The 22,221-nt window shown below is 35.2% G+C and overlaps 1 protein-coding gene across 1 annotated transcript in view; it reads left to right on the plus strand.

Moving 5' to 3' along the window:
• GABRG2 (gamma-aminobutyric acid type A receptor subunit gamma2) overlaps window positions 1–22,221 on the plus strand; it is a 108,202-nt gene that overhangs the window by 38,310 nt on the left and 47,671 nt on the right. Inside the window, exons 3-6 of the mRNA XM_058545427.1 lie at window positions 153–220; window positions 2,495–2,715; window positions 6,673–6,755; window positions 9,390–9,527. Of these exons, the coding sequence (XP_058401410.1) occupies window positions 153–220; window positions 2,495–2,715; window positions 6,673–6,755; window positions 9,390–9,527 (510 nt within the window). The remainder of the gene's footprint in view (window positions 1–152; window positions 221–2,494; window positions 2,716–6,672; window positions 6,756–9,389; window positions 9,528–22,221) is intronic.

Below are 22,221 nucleotides of genomic sequence, written 5' to 3' on the forward strand. Positions count from 1 at the left end.
AAACAAGTAGTTATTTAAATGTAGCGAATTGGTCACTGGCACCAAATTAGTTGCAATAAATCACTTCTAACGTAGCAAAATAAATCTATTTCTAGAATAACAAAGACTAAAACATTAACATATTGTTAATATCTCTATGGTTCTCTTTACAGTGAAACCAACATTAATTCACACAGACATGTACGTGAATAGCATTGGTCCAGTGAATGCTATCAATATGGTAAGTTTCTAAGTGTTTGCCTATTTTATTAACAGATTAGAGAGGAAATAGCTATTAGGGAAATAGCAAGGAATATGCCAACAAAAAAAATTTGGAAGGGAGAGATAATCTTTTAGACCCTTTTTTTCTCTCTTGTAATGTGAAGATAATTATTTTTTATGATTTGTTATGAGCACTAAATGTGATCATATGTATAAAATTATTTTGTGTAAAAATACTATACTCTTAAAAGTCAACAATCATTGCTCACTTGGTAAGCACTACTTTTTAGATTGCTGATAGTGTGGAGAGGGCATAGTTTGCTTCAAATCAGAATTGCTTCTCAGAGGGAATCATGCATTAGATATAACAATAAATGTAACTTTATTCTTGTATAACACTTTCTATCCAAATCTGAATTAAGAAACTAGATTGGAGACCATAATAGGTCCAATATACCATAAAACATAACATAACATGACATAATGTAACATAACATAGTGATACAATAACTTTAAAACAGTGTTTACCAAGCTAGCAATGAGGACCCTTTGTTGAGTCAGAGAGAGAGAAAATTTTGCTCTCAATTGGGGTGATAAATAAAGTATACCACCACCCGCATACTCCATGCATGTAAGTTTGCTTGTTTAATCATTAAACAAATGCCAACGCGTTTCTTCTTTATAACTAAAATGCTCAGAATATTTAGCATTCTAATGCAAGTTGTAAGTATCTAAGAAGGAGAAGCTACATACGTAGTTTATTTAATAGAACTTTTAATTTCAGGAATACTAGTCCCCAGAACTACTGCCCCAGGATCACAGTTTATGAAACACTGGTTTAAAGAATCTTAAAGCTTTTGTTTTTGTGGGTTTTTTTGCCAAATTGTAGATCAGAAATTATTTAATTACTCTATCTACTGGCACATCACTAATTAGTCGACAAAGAATTTCACAGAATAGGTTCCCTTCTCGTTACTCATAGATGGCAAATATGAAACTAAATGGTGTACAAAGGGGCCTGGTTTACGCCAGTGGCAATGTAGTCGATGACAATGAGACATGCGACAGGAGGTGCAAGGATATAACACAGAACAGTGCGAATGGGGGAAAGGAAGAAGATTCTGGTCTGATCCAGACAGGCTGTGTATTCTTGCACAAATAAATAACCTCCTTGTATTTTTGTGCTCTTCATCATAAAATGGTGGTGGGTTGAGAGGATTAACTAGAAATGTGGATGACTCCTATCCCTCATCTCTCATGTTCCAAAAATACGGAGGTTGTTTTCTTTAATTTTCTCATTTATAGACATGATTAAAATCAAGTTATAAAATAATGCTAAATAATATCTAAATATGATAGTCAAACTCGATCTCGGGTGTTCTGACTCCAGGCCTAACAGTCTGAATTCACATCACTCATTTCTCTTTGATTAAAGTTAATCACTTGCCACTTTAGTGCTATATCCTTGAGGGCAATCGTTACAGAGTCATTTGTCATCATAGCACTTTGCAAATATGCTTTGTGATAGAGATTAGTACAGTAGTAAAGGTTATTTTTTTAACTGGTTCATTTCCTCTTATTTAGAGAAAAGGACAACAACTATAATTGTAAAAAAATTTTTAAATGTTACTTTACATTGAGTGCTGTCTGCCAGACACGGCACAAAGTGCTTTATGTGTATTCCCCTTTTTTATCCTCATACTACCTAACAAGATAGGTTCTTTAGGATCCATTCTATTATGAGGCAACTGAGCCTCTGGAGCCCCAGTTTATGACTGCTTTGAGTATTCTGGACTTTCTTTCAGTCTATAGCAGTGATTCTGAGCCTGAGGAATTGTTTTCCTCAAGAGACATTTGGAAATGTCTGGAGATACTTTTAGTTGCCATAACTTTTGGTGGGGGAGGTTGGTGTTGGTGTTACTGGCATCTGGTGGGAAGAGGCTAGGAATGCTACTAAATATCCTAAATAGACAGCCCCCACAATAAAGAATTAGCTGGCCCAAAATAACATGAGAAACTCTGTTCCATAGACACCGAATGCAAATGATTGTATCAGGGCTCTCATCTTTTGCCAGAATTCATTTAGATAGATCTATTTTTTCATAAAAGTATCGACTTGTCTACAAAAGATGGGTGTCTCCTTAGCAAAGCCTTTGCTTTCTTTTGGACTATTCAAAGCCAAAGTAGCTTTGCTTCATATTGGCAATGAGAATAAAACCAATAAAAACAAATGCTCTACAATACAATCCTACTGTGTTAAAAATATTCTATGTCATCTTTTTCTTTAAAACAGGAATATACAATTGATATATTTTTTGCCCAAACATGGTATGACAGACGTCTGAAATTTAACAGCACCATTAAAGTCCTCCGATTGAATAGCAACATGGTGGGGAAAATCTGGATTCCAGACACTTTCTTCAGAAACTCCAAAAAGGCTGATGCACACTGGATAACCACTCCCAATAGGATGCTGAGAATTTGGAATGATGGTCGAGTGCTCTACACTTTAAGGTATTCTTTTGAAAAAGGATGGGAGTAATTGCTGGGAATAAAACAAAGATCAACCACACTCTCTTAAAACAAAAAGAACGAAAGAAATTTCAAGCCTACATCAGGGTTGGCATGTTTGATCAAAATAATAGCATGTGACCCTACAAAATTAGTTTATCAATGAGCTTTTTCAAAGGACAAGTCATAGGTAGAACTTATTTTCTATGACTGATGTGAGAACTCTCTTTTCTCACAGGGTCATGAAATTTTCCTTACCTTTGTAAGATCTCCTGATCTTTGCACAAATCTTGGCTTTTGTATGTGTGTCCTGCTCCTTTAAAATGTGGAAATTAAAACACAGTCAGTCATCCTTGGGACCACCAGTTATGCTTGGAAACGTCTCTGTTTCCAAGGAGACTATTGCTAAAGGAGAATTTTTGATGTGGAAGTCTCCCATACATCCTTCTCTTTTTAGCTGCACAATGGCAAATAACTAGAATGAATTCCATCTCCCAGCACCCACTCTCCACTACATTGGTAGGCTGTTTGACTTAATTTATTGGCTATTTTGGGAATAGACATCTTTTGGGAAAACTTGAAGGAGGTATCTTTTATTTTCTGAAATTAAATGTTAAGTAACATTTGGGAAGTTTTCTACTTAAATTATTTTATGTTATTATCTTAGCACTTCATACTTACATGCATTTACAATATTTTTACGTTGAAGTTTCTCAGTGGTGAGAGTATATTATGAAACAACATAATAAATAACATAAAAAATAAATTCTTACATTGAGGTAAGAATCAGACAAATCTGGCTTTGGTTCTAAGCTCTATATCTTACTATCTGTATGAAATAGGGCAACTCTCCAGAATTTCTATGTACAGGACTTAGGGGCAGCTATATGGTAGTAGGGGTCTTGGTGCTAGAAGACATAGCTCAAGGCTTTATTTGTATAATGTTTGATGTTTTTACAGTCATGCATCACAACAACGGGGATACATTCTGAGAAATGCATCGTTAGGCGATTTCGTCATTGTACAAACATCATAGAGTGTGCTGAAGGGGAACGAAACTTGCCAGCCCAAAATGTGTCTCTTTAACATGAGGATTATTTTGAGCTGATTAATTTTGAGAAACAAAAGACTCAGAAAATTTTTTTTATTACTTCTCGTTTAACTGCCTAAAAGGATTCAGTTAAAAAAATCTGTCTCAGGAAGGGAGCTATCACCTTAGCACAACTTGAACTAGGTGGTTGACAGGAAGGAACCTAGGAAAGTCTGTTTGTCGGGCTCCCCTCTGTGTTCTTCTGTTTGTCTGTGGCCAAACACTTGTGTTCCAAACATTTGCTCCTTTTTACCTACCTGTAGATTGCCTTCCTTCCCTTTGAAGTCCCTGACTCTCCCCACCCCCAACATCCTCTTTTGTCTTTAGCTGATGATGGTATTCAAGGTGAGGGCTGTGGCCATTTTGGCGAGTTAATCAGTTTTCCTGGGTTTCTCCCACGTATACATATTTTTAAACTTGTTTTTCTCCTGTTAATGTGTCTCATGTCAGTTTAAGTCTTAGACCAGCCAGAAAAACCTGGAAGGGTAGAGGAAAATTTCTTCCTCCTCTCAGTACTTTACACAAACCTAGATGATACTGCCTACTACACACCTAGGCTATATGGTACTAATTGTATGGGACCACCACCACATATGTAGTCTGATATGGACTGAAATGTCACGTGGCATGTGATTGTACTTGGTTACATTTTTTTTTAGAGGAATTAGGCGAGAATTGATGGAGAGTATTGAAAAGAAGGCACCATTCCGCCTGTCACCCCTCGCCCAAGGCTCTTTTAGCACTCTTTAGTACTACAACTGAGCAAACTCTTACCTTTCATTTCTTTAATTTTTACAAAATAGAGATAATGATTCTTATCTTACAGAGTTGTTATAAGGACTAAATGGGGTGATATGTAAAGTCCTTAACACAGACACTGAAATATAGTAAGCATAGAGGACATTAAAATTATATGTATATATTCTCAGTAAAAATATGAATAATATGATTCTTCTAGATCTTAGTATCCTGGAACTTCTAGCTTCAGAATGATTCATGTTAAATGCACTAGCATGTACTTTATGCCTTATATGACATTCAACATACAGAATATAATACTTTAAAATGGCTCCAAAATCTTTATCAAAGTTATGTCACTTACTAGGAAAAGTGGCCACAATTGCAAAAGAAATTCATTGCATATATTTTGTATTCATCATGGGTTTCATCACATTAGAGATAAAGTAATGACTGAAATTAGAATCTAGTGGAAATCAAAGTTTGTCTGATAAATCAGAGCTCAGTCTAGGTTTTGAAATATTGTTAGTCACACTATCTGAAGTCCCTTTATTGCTCTTGTAACATTATAGTCATTTTATTAACTTCTTTTAATTTGTGGAATCATTAGAATATTCAATTATGGAACCATCTCAAAAATGTAACTCATGAGATTCAGTCAAGGTTTGAATGAGTTGCCAATCAACATCGAGAGATGATTTTATTCTTGTTGCTTATCTTTAGTTAGTTAGGAAGGGTGTGTGTGTGTGTGTGTGTGTTTGTGTGTGTGTGTGCGTGCATGGATATTTATGTATGTTATCTATCTTTGTATCTTTGATCTATTTTATTTTCAATTTCAAAAATTCCAGTTTAATTTGGAGAAATAATACTAATAAAACATTAAATTTAATTATAATTTCACTTGTGAATAAAACTAATCTTTTCTTTGAAAAGGCATGTAATTGCTGAGTGGCAATGATTAAAACCTCCAGCTTTGGAGAAAGATAACCTTGGGTTCAAATCTCAACTGTGGCACTAGCTTTGTGACTTTGGACAAGTTCAAGTTTAGAAGTCATAATAACACTTACTAAATAAGAGGACAATTACTTACCCAGTGCCTCATAGACAATTAAGGGCTCAATGATAATTAGTTATATTTTAAGATCAATAATTGCTCTATTATACCATAGAGTAATAAATTCTCCCCAATTAAAATTTATGCTAAACTGTAAAATCTTTTAAAGTAAATCAATGTTCATAAAATAACACTTTTATTACTTCAAGATTGATATTTGCACATTTTAAGAAATATAGCTAACGAATATGAAATTTTAAAAATCATCAACCCACCACCATTACAATTGTAGAATATATTTATACATCTCCAAAGATAGTCAATACATCTGGGATTCCTTTAAATTTTCTCCCCACCTAGAATCCTAGCTGATATTGAGACCCAGAAAATCTGTATGTTTAAATAAGCACACCAGATGCAAACTAATTGAGACTCATCGGCAAACATTTTTCTAATATGTCTGTGTGTGTATTTAACATTTCTTGTTTGCCTTTAGATATCCTTTTACTCCGTAACATCCTATTTATTGGCTTCGTAGCTATTCCATTACAAGAATGCATAATACTTCGTTGTGAAACATAGGTATTTTTAAACTCACATATAGTAATTTAAAGCTAACAGCTAACAAATACTTACAAACCTAGGATTTTGCTTTAATTAGCAGATAAGATCTGAGAATTATCAGCATCCATTTACATGCAAACAATAAATGAGCTTAAGTTCTTAAAACAGTTTGTTCTGTTAAGTTAAATATGTTCGCTGAGCTATCTCATGTGCAATTAATTTACCAAAGAAAACACCCAAATTACGTGATCATAAATTTTGAATAAATAGAGTTGAGGTCAATGAGATCATATTGTTTGGTCTGCGAAAATGAATGGACTACGTTGAGTCTTAGATAATTTTCTCCTGGAGTTGGTGGATTTCTTCAGTGAGGATTACTTTGTGTTATCAATAAGAATGTGAGATATACTCTCTAGGAATAAAAACAAATGGTCATTAGAACTTTTGCTAATGTACATTTTTAAAACATATCTAAAATCTTTCATGTATTCATGTTTCATATCTTTCTATTTAGGTTGACAATTGACGCTGAGTGCCAATTACAGTTGCACAACTTTCCAATGGATGAACATTCCTGCCCCTTGGAGTTCTCCAGCTGTAAGTAATACTCGTATATTTTGTATCCCCTCTCACCATTATCTTTCTGATTCCAATGTCAATTAATTGGGAGACTCTTAGAGAATAGAAAATTGCATTAAGCAATGTTGTTGACTTTGAAAATATTGAGTTTCTTTCATCATAACACCAGCTTGTGCCTAGTAAGAACGATTCCTGCAAAAAAGGATCTATTTTATCAGGAATTACAAATAGGTTTCATTGGGGTGTAAACTTTTAACAAACTGTCAGTGGTTGTCTTCTGGAGGCCTTTATTGACAAGGACTGTAAAGTCAGGCCTGGACTCAAGGGAAAGGGGCAATGGTGGATTATACATCCCCCTCCCACGATGGGCCTAGGGGAAGAGAGCAGCAACACATTTGCTACTTATTTTCTCCCTTTACATGCAGGGACACACGGAGATCCAACAGTGCTGTTTGCTCATTCCACTTTTGATATATCTGTTAAAGATAAAAATTGAAAATTACCTCCTCCTCCTGGAGTTTAGTAACATCTAAAATTTGTTATCCACCAGTAAGCAAAAGACTGATTTTGGATGTCATATGGGTCCAGTTCAAATCCCAACTCCATCACTATAGGCTTGAGCAAATTACTAAATCTCTCAGTGAGTCCGCATTCCCAGGTGCCCAATAGAGACTATAAGACCTGCCCCACCACAGTATTGTTTTGTTGATAAAATATATGTAAAATGCTTAGTATACTACCTAACACACAAGATTCAATAAAAAGCTCTATTATTTTTAGTAATTATTATTATTATCATCAGATAATAGACTATAGCAAGAAGATCTATGATGATTCTAACACAAATTAAGCTTTAATAACCTTCACAGATATTTCCTGCCTGATTCAAAAACAAGCTTCAGTTTCTCCCATATGTTTGCATCATTATTTGTTTAGCATCTGTGTTAGGTTGCTTACCTCCTCCTTATTTTTGGTCTGCCAATTGTGCATATTAGGCAGGATGAAAAACTGATTATAAATATTAAGTTTATATTTTTATAAATATAATTTCTCGGCCAGGGAGTGAGAGAGACTCATAAGAGCCAACTAAATCATAATAACCATACTTTCAAAAAAAATCAATAATGAGAGAAGTAATCATCTGTTTATCATTAATTAATTCCAGAGGGAACCAGAGGAAAAATATCACTGTATATCACATATATTGAGAAAAAATCCCATTATAAATCTTATTTCATATATTTTACTTTATCCAAGAATGGCATATTTTTGAGTGAAAGCTTCTCTGAGCTTTAGGAGATTAGAGTTCTTTTCTTTTAATTTTCCAACTGGGACTAGTCCTTTCCTGAGTCAGCTAAAACTCAACAACTGAGGATTTCTGTGCCATCAGGTCACCAATTGACAGCTGTCTTCTGAACCCCAACACAACTTAATATTACTTATTGCTATAAAAAAAGTTAGGCACCAACACGTTCTCCACTGAAAATTCCCTAATATCATCATTCTTTTCCTCAGTTTTCACCACATCCTGCATCCCTAGCCCTGCTGTATAGCAATCTAGGGATCCTGCTTTCTTTTCTCTTTCCTCTTAATTAATAAACATGTACAAGACAAAGAGTTGAACCAAAAGGAGAGAAAAGGAAGAAACAAGGAATTTTATTCCAAGTAGTCAATCAGCCTCTATAATCAAGACTTATCTTTGCACGGCATTATTAGTAGACCAACAGTTGAAATAATTTCTAGTTTTTTAATCTGTTTATCTATCTATTCAGTTATTTTACTTGAAACAGTTTATTCTACAATTTACTTAATAATAATGTTTATCCATTCAACAAATATATATTGACAATCAAGTCCATGAAATAAAAACTATCATCATCCGCGTTAGGAAACAAATAATTCAGAAAAAAATTAAGAAACTCGTCCAGGGTGTCATGGCTAGGAAATGGTACTGATAACCACTATGTTATCAGTGTAATACCTCTTTCAGGAAGGCTTTCTATTTATTCTCTTGGCTGAACATGATTGATCCCTTCAGAATCTAAGTAGTGCTCCTTGGTATCTTCCCCTTTGCTCTTCTACTTTCTGATTTTATTAGTAGATTTCTATGTATATTAAAATGAAGTAGCCCCAAATTGAGAGAGAGAGAATAATGTAAATAGTTGAGGTTGTTTTTCCCAATCATCTTTCTCTCCAAGGGCATGCTGTGGAGAAGATTTGAGTCTGTTCTCTCATTATTTTCTGCTTTTGTATGACTCTCAAAATCTTGTCCTGTTGACTCCCCTTCACCATGAAATAATATCTTGCATATGTACTATTTATTATTTACTGGTCACTTTTTATATCTTACCCCAGACAATATAAAGTATGCATACAGGATATACGAAACCATGTATGGTATACCTTCTATGCAATTTAAGTGATTTTCAAGGGTAATTTTTACCTCATAATTTTTAAATCTAACTTCCCATTAGGATATGATGTCATTGTATTTATTTCCCCCACCGTGATGCTCTTTAGACCAGGATCCTCATCTAACTCATAACTCTCATCTCTCTCCATACCTACTTCAGTGTCTTGTTCATAGGAAGTGGTTGCTACATATGTTCTTTTATGATAATTTTAAATGTTTGCCTTCCCATCTCATGGCAGATGGCTATCCACGTGAAGAAATTGTCTATCAATGGAAGCGTAGTTCTGTTGAAGTGGGTGACACAAGATCTTGGAGGCTTTATCAATTTTCATTTGTTGGATTGAGAAATACCACTGAAGTAGTGAAGACAACTTCTGGTAAGATGCACTTGTAAAGAATTTTGAGTGACCCTTCCAGACTTAAAATTCTGGTATATATGATTCAGAAAGTTTTTCAATACCTGTCTACAAATGATATTCAGAAAATTAAATGAAGTGTTTTAATTTACCAAAGAAAATTATAATTAGTATTCTAGTATAATAGATTAGTATAAATGGATTTTATCACTTTGAAGTAAATTGGATTAAAATTGGGTTAGTAAATTTTTTGCTTAATTTCTTTAAGCAGAGTGAATAGCAATTATTAAAAAAAGAAGAAAATATTTATTGTGTTGGCGTATTGTTTCTTTTAGGAAATGTCCCATAATGTATTGAAATAGTAGCACTTAAAGTAATCACAGAGGGAGAATGAACTTTCTCCAAATGCAGAAAAGTGACCATAGTGGATACGGACTTATTCTCCATTCAATAATTTAATATTTTGAACTGTCTCCATCAGTGGAAAGGGACTGGGCTTTGGTACCAGACAGGCCTGGGTTCAAATCCCAACTCCATCAGTTACTAGCTATAGAGATCGAACAAATTACTGAATTTCTCAGGGGATCAGCTTCCTCGGATACCTAATATGGATAAAAAAATTTGCATCTCAGACATACTGTGTGTATGAAAAAAAATGCATAGACTGATACCTGGCACTCAGTGAACACTCAATAAACAGTAGCTCTTACCAATATTAATTATAATTATCAAGTGTGCATAGGGGCTAATGTGGTCAATACTTCAGATTTTTCAAGAGAAGCTAGAAGTCTGTGTTTTTATATCAAATTTCATGATTTTTAATGGAATTAATTCAATTGATTTAAAAATTCATGTGGGCCAAGTGAAACTCATTTCCAGATCCGACATATCTCATGGGTGGCCAGTACGAACCCTTTGCAATGTTAAGTATATATTCTCTAGACAGAATACTCCAGCTACTCCTTTTTAAATTATATGAATTTAAATGTTTCAATTTCAAATACTATAAACATTGTGTTCTGAGCTTGCCACCTATTAAGACATGTCTTTTGAGATATATTTCCATGAGGTGAGCTGCTTTCTGTTGATTGACTCACACATACCTGATTTTTTTTCCTGGAATTCATGAGACATATTTTTATGTTGACTAATTTGGAATAAGGCCTTGGTCTACTATACAGAGAGAAGCAAATTAAGGATCTACACAAAGATGAAAATTTAAGATCCTACCTTCCTAAACACCATCCTCTAAATCTAAGAGCTATCCGGCCCTAATACTGGCTTTGGCATTTACAGATTTCTCCTAAAGACTCTCTTATTTTTGCAAAAAGAATCTGAAAGGAGGTCAAAAAAATGCTCGAGTATATTTTTGAAAAGTTGCCTTCTGTTCCCTTATTCACTGGAAATCCTGACCATCAAGAACTAGAATAGTCTTTCCTTTGGTACCCAAAAAAGAGATTCAGGATTGCCTCAGAACTGAAATCTTCCATCTGTGAAAGGAAGAGCAAGTGTAAAAATAATCTCCAATTTTGCATGCTTCCCGAATGAGAAATTGGGCATTAAGTTCTGTTATATATTCATATTTCTATAATTATTCTAGCACCCTAAAACAAAACCCACAAACTCATGATTAGCAGATCTTTTATTTAGTTATTTGAGACCAGAGTGGCATTAAAACAAAATGGTGGTGAGAGAAGGGTCGGCTTTATATCACAGAGCCTAAGATCATTCCCTCCCTAATGTCTCATACTGAGAATAATCTAGAGCATTTACTGTCTATTAAGAGATAATTTCAGAAGAAATGGAATGATCTACTTAAAGCATGGCAAGAAAAATTACCAAGGTGTCACCAGGCTATTAATCTTCCTAAGGAAATCACCACGAAGCTGCATTGATAAGATATTAGATTTGATATTGAGTAGCATCATTTAATTGATCACATCGACTCCTTTGTGAATTATGATGTGGTAGCAAGCCTCCACATTGGTTTCCTTGTTCACTCCATATTCTCACTGGTTTGCATGTTGTGTGCAGTACCATTTCAGTTGCCTCTGTGAAGAGAAAGGGCTGAACTGAAACACCACCGATGCTAAGAGGCAGCTTGATTCTTATGACAAGTGATTTTGTAATGATTGGAAGTTTCTCCTTGATCATTTGTTTGATTTTTGATGCCATTCTTATTTTCAAAGCATAGCTCCATAACTAGTTAATATCTACCAGGAAGTTATATTAACAACTTTCTTGGAAAATTATCAAAGATTAAATTTACAGCCTTTTTGAATCTTAACCACTAAAATGTGGTTTTCTCCTAGAGTTATAGTAAACGTGTCTCCTTTTGAGAAGCCTCTGTCAAAACTGGGTGAGACTATTGCCTAAAATTTGACCTAGATTACCGCATGGATTTTTAACCTTCATTCATTCAAGCCCACCTTGCGTGACTTTGGTATATCCAAGTAGTGACTGTACTGCTGGTTCCTTAGTATTTTTTCTTTCAATTGATTCATTGTTTTTACTAGTGATTTTTTAAAGGAAAGTTCATATTAGGATCATAATTGGAAAACCAGAAACATTTGACATAAATAGAAGTTGACATAAAAAATGATGAAAAACAAACGTTCTTAAGTTTTAAGTGCATCATATTTGTGTTCCTCAGACTGAGTATATTGAAAAAGAGAGAGAGAGAGAGAAAGAGAGATATTAGAGAAACGAGAAAGTGCAACTAGCTCCAAAGTAAACCATTTCCTTAATGTAAACAGGATAGAAGGAGCATTTCACAGGAAAGAATTTTCTCACCATGTGATTCAATGCTATTTGATCATCCTTGCATCCACCACCTGAATCATCTCCTTTACCACCAGTTGTATCTGCATCACCCTTGAGAAAAATATTGTCTCGGTGGTAGATTGATAAGACTTGAAGAATACGTTTAATTCATAGTCAATACATCAAAACAAATTCTGGATCCATGATTTCTCCTCCAAACCAACATCTCTTCCTGTTTGCTCTATATCTGGTAATAGCACCATCATTGTCCCAGTGAGCCAGGCGTGAACACTCAGAGTCATGTCTGCCTCCCACATCTAATGAATCACGAAGGCACTGATGCCTCTGAAATATCTTGTGTAACTGTCCTCTTTTCAGTTGCTATTGCCACTGTCCTAGTTCACGATTCTGTCTGTTCTCATCTGGACTATGTTGGTGGCCTATTAAGTTAAGTCCCTGCTGTCAGTCTCTCTCTTCTTCAATCTGTCCTTTACACATTAATCATAAAAGCTAGCACTTACTGAGCACTAACTACAGGCAGCATAGAAAGCATTTTATATAAACGTTCTACTTTAATTCTCATAACCATTGTCATATTTACTGTCATCTACACTGAGGGTATCACTGCAGATGAGGAAACTGAGACTTCCAGGGAGTCATTTAATTGCAGGGATCAGGTACGGGGATATAAATTCAAGTGGTTTGCTCACAGACCTATGCTCTTAATCACTACACTGTTTTATTCCCACTGTGACCCAATGAGTCTTCCTGAAGCACAACTTTCATCATGGCTCAGGAATTCAGTAGGTTCAATTAAGCACAAGCTATTGCTCTTAATATGTAAGCACCTCATCTCAGGAACTTTCCAGATTTGTTTTCTGTAATTTCCCAGCTGGTGACAGAAGTAATCTGTTAATGTTTTTCTGAACACGACTAGCCAATCCTATACACACACTGGATCTCTGTCTCCTTTCTCCTTTGAATGGCTTCTTAACTCATCCTTACCTTCTGTATGACTTTAAGCCTTAAATAAACAACACCTTCTCAATGAGGCCTTTACTGACCTTACCACCAAAATAACTTGGAGCAATTTTTAAGAATGTGCACTCTTGGAGTCAGGCAGCTCAAGTTTGAATACTGGCTTGTATAAATTATTTAATATATTTAAGCTCAATATCATCAATATTGCAGAGTTGCTCTGAGGATTAAGTGAGAGACTCCATTAAAAATGCTTAAAACTTTACCTGGCACATAGAAAGGACTTAATAAATGGAAGGCATCATTATTATTATTTAATATTATTATCATCAACATCATTATTCCATTAACTCTCTCAGAGCACTTTCACTCACCTTATGAAAACATAATTTCTGCCTTGTGTTGCTTAAGCGTTTGTCTTATTCCCCCTTTTCTGCCCTCTCACTCCAATAAATCACAAACTTCACAACAGAAGCCTTTTTTTAAATTATCTCTGTATCCATGATGGCTTTAGCATGGTGGCTTGCTTAGATTTGTTGGCTAGTAGGTAATTGTAGGATTGGTTGCTTGTGACAACTATATTGAAAAAACAGTCAATTTTCTCACAATTTAATAAGCAGTACAGAGTTCTATTATATATTTTTCCATGACTCATTGTTTACTCTAAAGTCAAAGACTTTGCTCTTTCTGGTCACGCTGCCATTACCAGTTCACCAAATTATCTACATGATCTTTAGTATTAAGCAGAACTTTTTTCCTTCATGCTTTCATCCTGAAATGTGGGTTAGAAAAGTGGGCGAACGAGTTTTTTAGTGGAACCTACATTTTTGGGAGCCAAATGTCAGCATTCTGAATCTAAAAGAATATATCACATTCTTCCTATATTAGAAAACCATTAAAGCTTCCATGCAGTCTTCAGAGATGCAAACATCAGTGTTTCATGAAATATCTTCACAATTTTTTGACAAAACTCATGTACTTTAGCTATTATTTACTTTCTTTTTGTCTTTAACTCACCTTTTTGGCTTAGATTCCCGGCACTAGTTATATTTTCCTGATTTCCAGTATAAGAAATACATAAATGCTAAAATAAAAAGTCCATTTACCACTAAATCCATCTTACTTTCCAACAGTGGCATGCAGACCACAATTTTAGAAACACCAGCTCCGTGGATGAAATCCATGTTCATTGCTTGATTTCTAAAATATGCATATTCATCTTATACCTTCAAAGCTTGCCCACCATTCTCCCACCATACCTATTATCTTCCCTGAGGTTTTCAGGACAGGTTGTACCTACTTCAGGTTTTTGTGCCCTATCTTCCTTACTTAATACCAAACTCAAGTCCAGCCTTCTCTGCCTATATCAGTGTATACAAACTAATTCTCCCAATAGAAAAATAATAGCTCACACCTCCCAGGCTGTGTTTTAATGAGACTTCTTTGGCAAACCAGGGAGACAGACGTAAAACTTTACTCATCATTGAGGTGAACTATTTTGGGAGAAAGAAAAAAGAAAATAAAAAAAGATATGTTAATGGTAATTTTTTCATTGAAGAGGTTGAAACAAGCAAACAAAATTTGAAAACCTAGATGATAGGAGAGAACTAAGCAATTGCAGCATCAGCCCTACAGTCTCTCATTACTTTTGAGTCACGGTGAGTTGTCAGCCCATTTTAGTCAATATAACCTTTTCAAACTACTTGAAACAAAGTAATATCTTAAAATAAATCAGTGGAAGACCACACAGTAATAGATTTTTATTTTAATTTTAAGCTTCAATTTAAAAAAATTAACTTTGGTTTCAGGAGAGGAAAATGTAAGAATTACATAAAGAGAGCTGAGCCAGGAACATGGAGAAATCACTTGCCCTCTCTGAGATGAAAATTCCTTATTTATAAAATGAATGCATTTGACTAGATGCTTCTTTAAAGTTCTTGTCCTTAGACCTATCCATAACCTCAGATGTAACTGCGGCTACACTATAGCTGTCCTAAGGTAACAATGACTTTCTTTAGAAATTAATGTTTTTCTGGGCCGGCCCTGTGGCTTGGTGGTTAAGTGCACGCTGCTGGCGGCCCGGGGTCAGATCCCAGGCACGCACTGACGCACCACTTCTCTGGCCATGCTGAGGCTGCGTCCCACATACAGCAACTCGAAGGATGTGCAGCTATGACATACAACTATCTACTGGGGCTTTGGGGGGAAAATAAATAAATAAATAAAATTAAAAAAAAAAGACATTAATGTTTTCCATCGTCAAGTTTTCAAAGCAAGTCAAATGCAAAAAAAAACTCTTGTAAATTTTTAATTTGGGAGAATGTCGCTCCTACTTCATCTATTTATCTATTTTATTCTTTTTTTTTTTTTGTGAGGAAGATCAGCCCTGAGCTAACATCCATGCTAATCCTCCTCTTTTTGCTGAGGAAGACCGGCTCTGAGCTAACGTCTATTGCCAATACTCCTAGTTTATTTTTTTCCCCCAAAGCCCCAGTAGATAGTTGTATGTCATAGTTGCACATCCTTCTAGTTGCTGTATGTGGGATGTGGCCTCAGCATGGCTGGACAAGCAGTGCATCGGTGCGTGCCCGGGATCCAAACCCAGGCTGCCAGTAGCGGAGCGCGCACTCTTAACCGCTAAGCCATGGGGCCGGCCCTATCTATTTTATTCTTAGTAATATGCCATTTGATATAGATATATGATGTTAACCAAAAATTTTATTTGTTATCTTCTTTCGGTTGCAATGTTGGAATATTCACATATTACATTTAAAAATCCCGCATTGGAATTTTAAATTCCGAGGTTGCTCTGACATTACCTTGTGGGGAGATAGGGCTTGAGAGCTGGAGAGAGGTTGCATAGAGAAGTGATATGAAATCTAAGGATAATTGTTTGGTTTCAAGGTGACACACTTCAATACTGCTTACATTGCATTGGCAAGAACTAGCTGCACATTCCCATGAAGATAAAATGGGGCTGTGAAGTATAGCTCAGTTGTGTGCTAGGGAGAGACAATGGGTTTTATGATTTTCTAGTGTCTGTGCAATATGCATGATATCATTTTATTTCTCACAAGCTTCTGAGACAGATTATTTTTCCATTTGACAGATGAAGCAACTTAAGTTTACAGGGACTACGTAATTTGTTCAAGGATGTTCAATGAGGTAGAGTTATTTACCCAGAGCCCAAATTTTTACCCTACTGCTTCTCATAAACATATTAGGTAAAGACATGAATTAATTAAAAGAAAACGTTATTCCTAAGCTTGATAACAGCTAATTTTACATAGACAATGCAGTGAAGTAATAGCACTTAGTATGATAACCACATACATGCGTCAATAAAATGTTAACCTGTAGGAATAGCAATTATGTTTACAAATAGCAATAATATTAAGTGAGAAATAATTTTGCAACAATATCTTTTCATTTTTCAAAAACATATTTACTGCTTATGAGATATTATTATTCATTTGCTAAGTAGACCTATGGGTCACGATCCAAATCTGGCCTTAATTAAGAAACTGTTGGATCCAGTGTATTTGCATAAATTTGTTCCTCACAGAAAAATCTCATTAGAAAGAAAACATAATAAAAGGTTTGCATGACTACCATTTGTAGTAATTTTGAGGATTAATATCTTTTTTTGACAGTCTGTCAAAACCAACCAGGTCAAGACAGCATTAGTTTTTATCCAAGTTTTTGGTGTTTCCTAATTCAATTGAAAAATCATACTTCACTATGTTTAAAAGACATGTTCATCAATGTGACTGATATAACTAGTAGAACCCTTCTGTCCAGCTGCTGCTCCCTAATAAACGTAAAACATTAAATACTTTTAAAAAATATAAAAATATCAATGAAATGATGGAGACTGAGTCTACAGACATCATGCTCTACACACAAACTTATTGAAGGTTCCTTTCACTCTATTTGATGCAGCTGAACAATATCTTCATTTTATTTTTACATTTTCAGAAAATAACACCATTCGGCATCGCAGATATAAAAATTTAAGCATGTCAGAGACTGTAAAGGGAAGCAAATAGCAATGAGGAAAATAATGTCTTCCTTTTTTAAATTTAACTCTCTTTTCTTCAAAAGGAGGTTATTATGAAGGTCACAGCACTTTGCAGTGCATAATAGCTCAGAAAGAATTTGCTGGACATGTAAGCTGGGACTGACCAGAATTTGTTTACCATTCTCACCTGCCACTCCTGTAATCTATCTCGTTTAGAAAAATCAAGAACAGCCAGTTCTATTAGTCCATTCCAGAAGGGCAGAAATAGATTTCTCAAGGAAAGGAGAATCGACAAATACGTTAAACATGACGTAGTATATTATTTTTTTGTTTACTTTTATATATGAGTGTTTCTGCTGTTCAAGAAATTGACAATGCTTCACACTTGACATATAAACTACATCATATGGCTAATTTTTCACATTTGTCTTCCAATTTATCCACCCTCATATTAACTACTCCTTGCTATACACCATCTCAGAATAACAAAGGAAATACTAAAAAATAGCATTTTCTTAAAATTACAATTCTTTTCCCATCCCACCACAAATCTAATTGTTTTGCCCATAAGCGCTTCTCTATCAGCTGTATAAGATCATATATTTAGTTATGAATACTGAAGTACAATAAATAAATGACATTGCTGATAAGACTTAAAGATGAAAGCTTCAATTTAGACAACTGAGTTTACTGGGAGAGTTTCCAAATGTGATGATTTCTAATCTGCCTATCCTCATATGATTTACAGCACCACGCACCTTGATTTTATCGTTATATCTATTGTTCACTGCTAAGTGATGAAGAACTAAGTAATAAGAAAGACAATGTGTAATTCATGAGCTGTATAATAGCTCCTTGTTAAGAGATAATGCAATCGTGGTCATACCAATTGTAACCTTAATGATTACATTTCCTTAGTTGGTGATTTCTTGTTATCAGTCACAGTGACTGAGAGTAAAATTAGATTGATAGAAAAATAAAATTTTAGATCCAAATCTTGAAGATTAAGCCAACTGTAATTGTACTTAAGGGAAAATTACTCCAAAGACGGAATAAAGTCAGTGGTTGAAAATTGGTAGCCAGTTGTCAAACTCCAGCCTGGAGCATGGACCGTTAGACAAGGACAGTGTTAAATTTTATTTATTTTAGTCAACATTGAAAAATTGAGAAATTTCACATGAAATCTTAAGCATCTTTACATCTTAAACATCTGGATCCTATTTGCATTTGAATGAGCTGAATTCTCACCTGTCCTAATAGGTGAGGCACACAATCTACCATTTACCAAAGTCCCCACCACTCTTGGTTGTATTTTCAGGGCTATATGTCTTTCTTCTTGAATTACTGTCTCTTTATTTTGGAAAACTATGTGTATCTATATCTCTATATCTCTATTGAGAATCAAGGAAAATGAAAGATAATCAATCCCCAAATGACAGCACATTTGAAAGGAAGGAAGAATATTCTTTTGCCTTTAATAGGCAAGAAGAATTTCTATCACAAGCAGCACTCTTAAGAAATGAATGTGAAACTATTACTCAACCAAGGTTTGCCTGAGAATAGATATTGAGTTGCAGAGAAGTGCCAGGACCTGGCCAACCTAGGTCTCACTTGCTTTTTACACTCTACAACTGGTTTTATTTATCATAAATATCTAACATATGCAATGCACGTCGATTTTAAGTTCCTTCAGTTTGTCTCTACAATCCACTTTCATGGAAGATAGATTGTAAATAAACATACACTTGTGAAGTTCTGTACACATCTGCACATCTAGTCTTTTCTGTATTTTTCTTTCTTTTTCAGCTTACATCTAAGCAGCCAAAAGCTGTGTTGCAATTTTCCTGCACGTTACTGATCAGCAGTCTCACATAGCAAATTAACACTTCTTGCTGCTGTAGTTCTCTGAAGATTTATACAGTTATTGTTCTGCAGTAAAACTCTGTTCTTTATTTTCCTTGGTGAAATGAGACATGGACATAGAGCAAAAAACTAATGATTCCTTTGTAAGAGTTACCTTTGTGGTTGTGCTACCATATAGGTGATCGACCTTGAGCAAGTCATTTTTTCCCTTGGTCCTCGATTTCTTCATCTTAAGATAAAAAATCAGACTAGAGTGACTTTGAATGTCCTTTTCACCCCTAAAATGCTGTACTGTATTTCCTGATGTTTAGCGCTCTGTCATAAAGCAAATTTCTAGTGGGTATTTAGGTTTTCCATGTCCCCACGAGTTCCTAGCAGAAATTTCCTCATGTTTTCTTATTCTGTAAACCTCACAAATTAACAGATCTATTTTATCTGTCATGTGGCAACTGTGGGGGCAAAGAGGCTCAGGGCGTCGCCATAGAGATGATTGGTAAGTTAGTTAAGATCTGAAAAAATGAATTTGGCATGGGAAAAACAGGCCCACTGTGGGTGTGAGGAGTGAGGGTGTATGTAATTGAATTTACTGCGAATGAGAAATTGGGAGAGGGCGAAAATAGGACAATGGCTGTGACATGGCTTTCAGAGATGAGAAAGAGCAGAATATGATGTGCCAGTATTTGTAAGCCCTTTATATATATATATACACATATATACATATAAATTCTCATTTACTTTTCACAGTAATTCTATAATGTGATGCTCATGTTCCAGGTGAGATTACATGTACAACCAATCTTACAGAAAAGTATCCAGAGAGGGTAAGGACCTTGTCCAAGATCTTAGAGTAAGTTACTAAACAGACACCCACGTTTCCTGACTGAGAGGCTGATTTTCCAATCCAGTGACAACTCAAACACTAGGGCTATTTCTAAATTCCTGTTTGCAGAAAGACGTGCCCTTGGCTACGTTTTTTTCTCTAGTGTGTAATTTGGTTTCTTTTTATTGTGATGGCATCTCTCCATCTATCTCTCTATCTAATCTGTCTATCTAAAGCTGGTGGCGTACAAATATGGCAGATTCAGACAGTATTGGTAGGTTTAAGCTAGACTATGCTATGGTAGCAAATAGCCCTCAAATCTCAGTGGTTTAAAACTAAAAAAAAATTATATTGCATGTATTGCTCCCCCACCCCCACCCCCGTGGGTTTCATTCTGTGGCACACCATTCTCATGGCTGAAAGGGAAATGATAAAAAGAATATAATGATTCTTCAAGTTTCTGCTTTGGTAGGCACAAGTCATTTGGTTCACATTCTATTTGCCAAAGGAAGTTACATAAGCAAGCCTGATATTCATGGGGTGGGATACATACTTCTCTGAAACAAAGAGCCACCAGGGTAGGCTTCTGTCAGAATGGATTTGGTAGAAAGAGATAGCAAACATTTTGAACTACAAATTACCGTTAGTAAAATCCTTTATGCTGTACATAGCCTGCTTACCTGGTCCTGTGAGTAAGTGTAGCTCGAGACCACGGGTCAGGTTAAGGTGCCTCCAGCAAGAAAAAGGAATGACTTACTCTCAAAGAAAATAGAACTCCAGGCGTAAAAATGTCTCTCACTCTGAGAATTATCCTCTTGAAAAAAGACCGTTTTGAGTCAAGCCCGCTTTACTTTGCCAATGACCTCTAGCCGTGATTTCCTATTTATGTAAAATTGGTTTCAGAAAGAGCAGGTGAAAAGACACAATATTAACATGCAAATGATTGTAGGATGATGGGAACTGTCACATTTTATAAACACGGGCAAGATTTTCCCTACTGTACTACTGGGACAGCTTTATTAATTACAACATAAAACAAGTCCATAAATATTTGTCCTGTACTAAATTCAATTTTATAGATATTAGGCAGTGGTAACTTCTAAGAAACAATAAACCAAAATCATCCCGTTGTCAGTAGGAGGAAGTAATTGAACATGACTTAATAAAGAATGGCCAGAAAATAATGAAAAAGGTCAGGCTGTCTTGATTGCTGTTACTCTTTGTGTGGAAAAAAATCCCTAATGTCTCTAACAGTCTTGTGGAAGAAAACACTTGGTCAAATAGAGTAGTTTTGAGTCAAACTTAAATGCTTTCTTGCATTTAATCTTAGCAATGAGCTGTAATTTTAACCCTTTCCTCTATGAAGCATTCTTCAAATTAATTCTGTTCCCCTGTTTTATAGATGAAGTACACGAACTATAGTGCTACTAATCACTTAAAAATATTTTCACTTGGCTCATTATTAGTAGAACTGGAACTAATCAAAAAGCATCTGTGTTCCCAAGCCACTGTTCTCTGGCCACTAACTAAGTTAGTATAAAAAAGAAATTTCTAGTTCTTTGGCTGACACTGAATAAATAAGAGATATTTTGGTCCTAAAAATCTGTCACTTTTAATCTATACACGGATGAGTAGTGTTGATAATGATATGATGATGATGATGATGATGATATGATGTGGATGTTAAAGCCAGCTTTTATTGGGCATTTCTCATAGGCCAGGCACTGTGCTAAGCACTTTACAAGAAATATGTAAACCTGCAACAACTTTAAATGATAGATCTTTTTTATTTCCATGATCACGTAGCTGGTAAGTGGCAGAGCCGGGATTTGAACCTGTGCTCTGAGAATGGGCGATAGCATTCTTATTGGGTTTCATTTGTAGGAACCTCTTTTTATTAAGGAGAGAGGCTGTTCACATGAACAGGTGTGTGTGTGTGTGTGTGTGTGTGTGTGTGTGCACAATACATAATAAAAAACACGTTTTCAAACACGTTTTCATGCCACTTACATATTGTAACAATCTAATATACTTTGTTTTTCAAGTTGATGGCAATATTCAGAGTGCTGATAACTGACTCTAACCTGATATGTCCGGTTTTCTTTTTACAAAGATAAGAATGAGGAAGTAACAGGAGCGTCTTGAACAAGCCTAGTTAAAATGCTTCCTATTACTAGGAGTATTATCTATCACTCAAAGGAAAACTCTGGACGCTATTATGTGGGTTGTATATTAGTAAAACATCACTTTTAGTAAAATTTTAAAGGAAA

The sequence above is a fragment of the Diceros bicornis genome, chromosome 1 (genome assembly GCF_020826845.1).
Source record: "Diceros bicornis minor isolate mBicDic1 chromosome 1, mDicBic1.mat.cur, whole genome shotgun sequence".
Taxonomy (NCBI): Eukaryota; Metazoa; Chordata; class Mammalia; order Perissodactyla; family Rhinocerotidae; genus Diceros; species Diceros bicornis.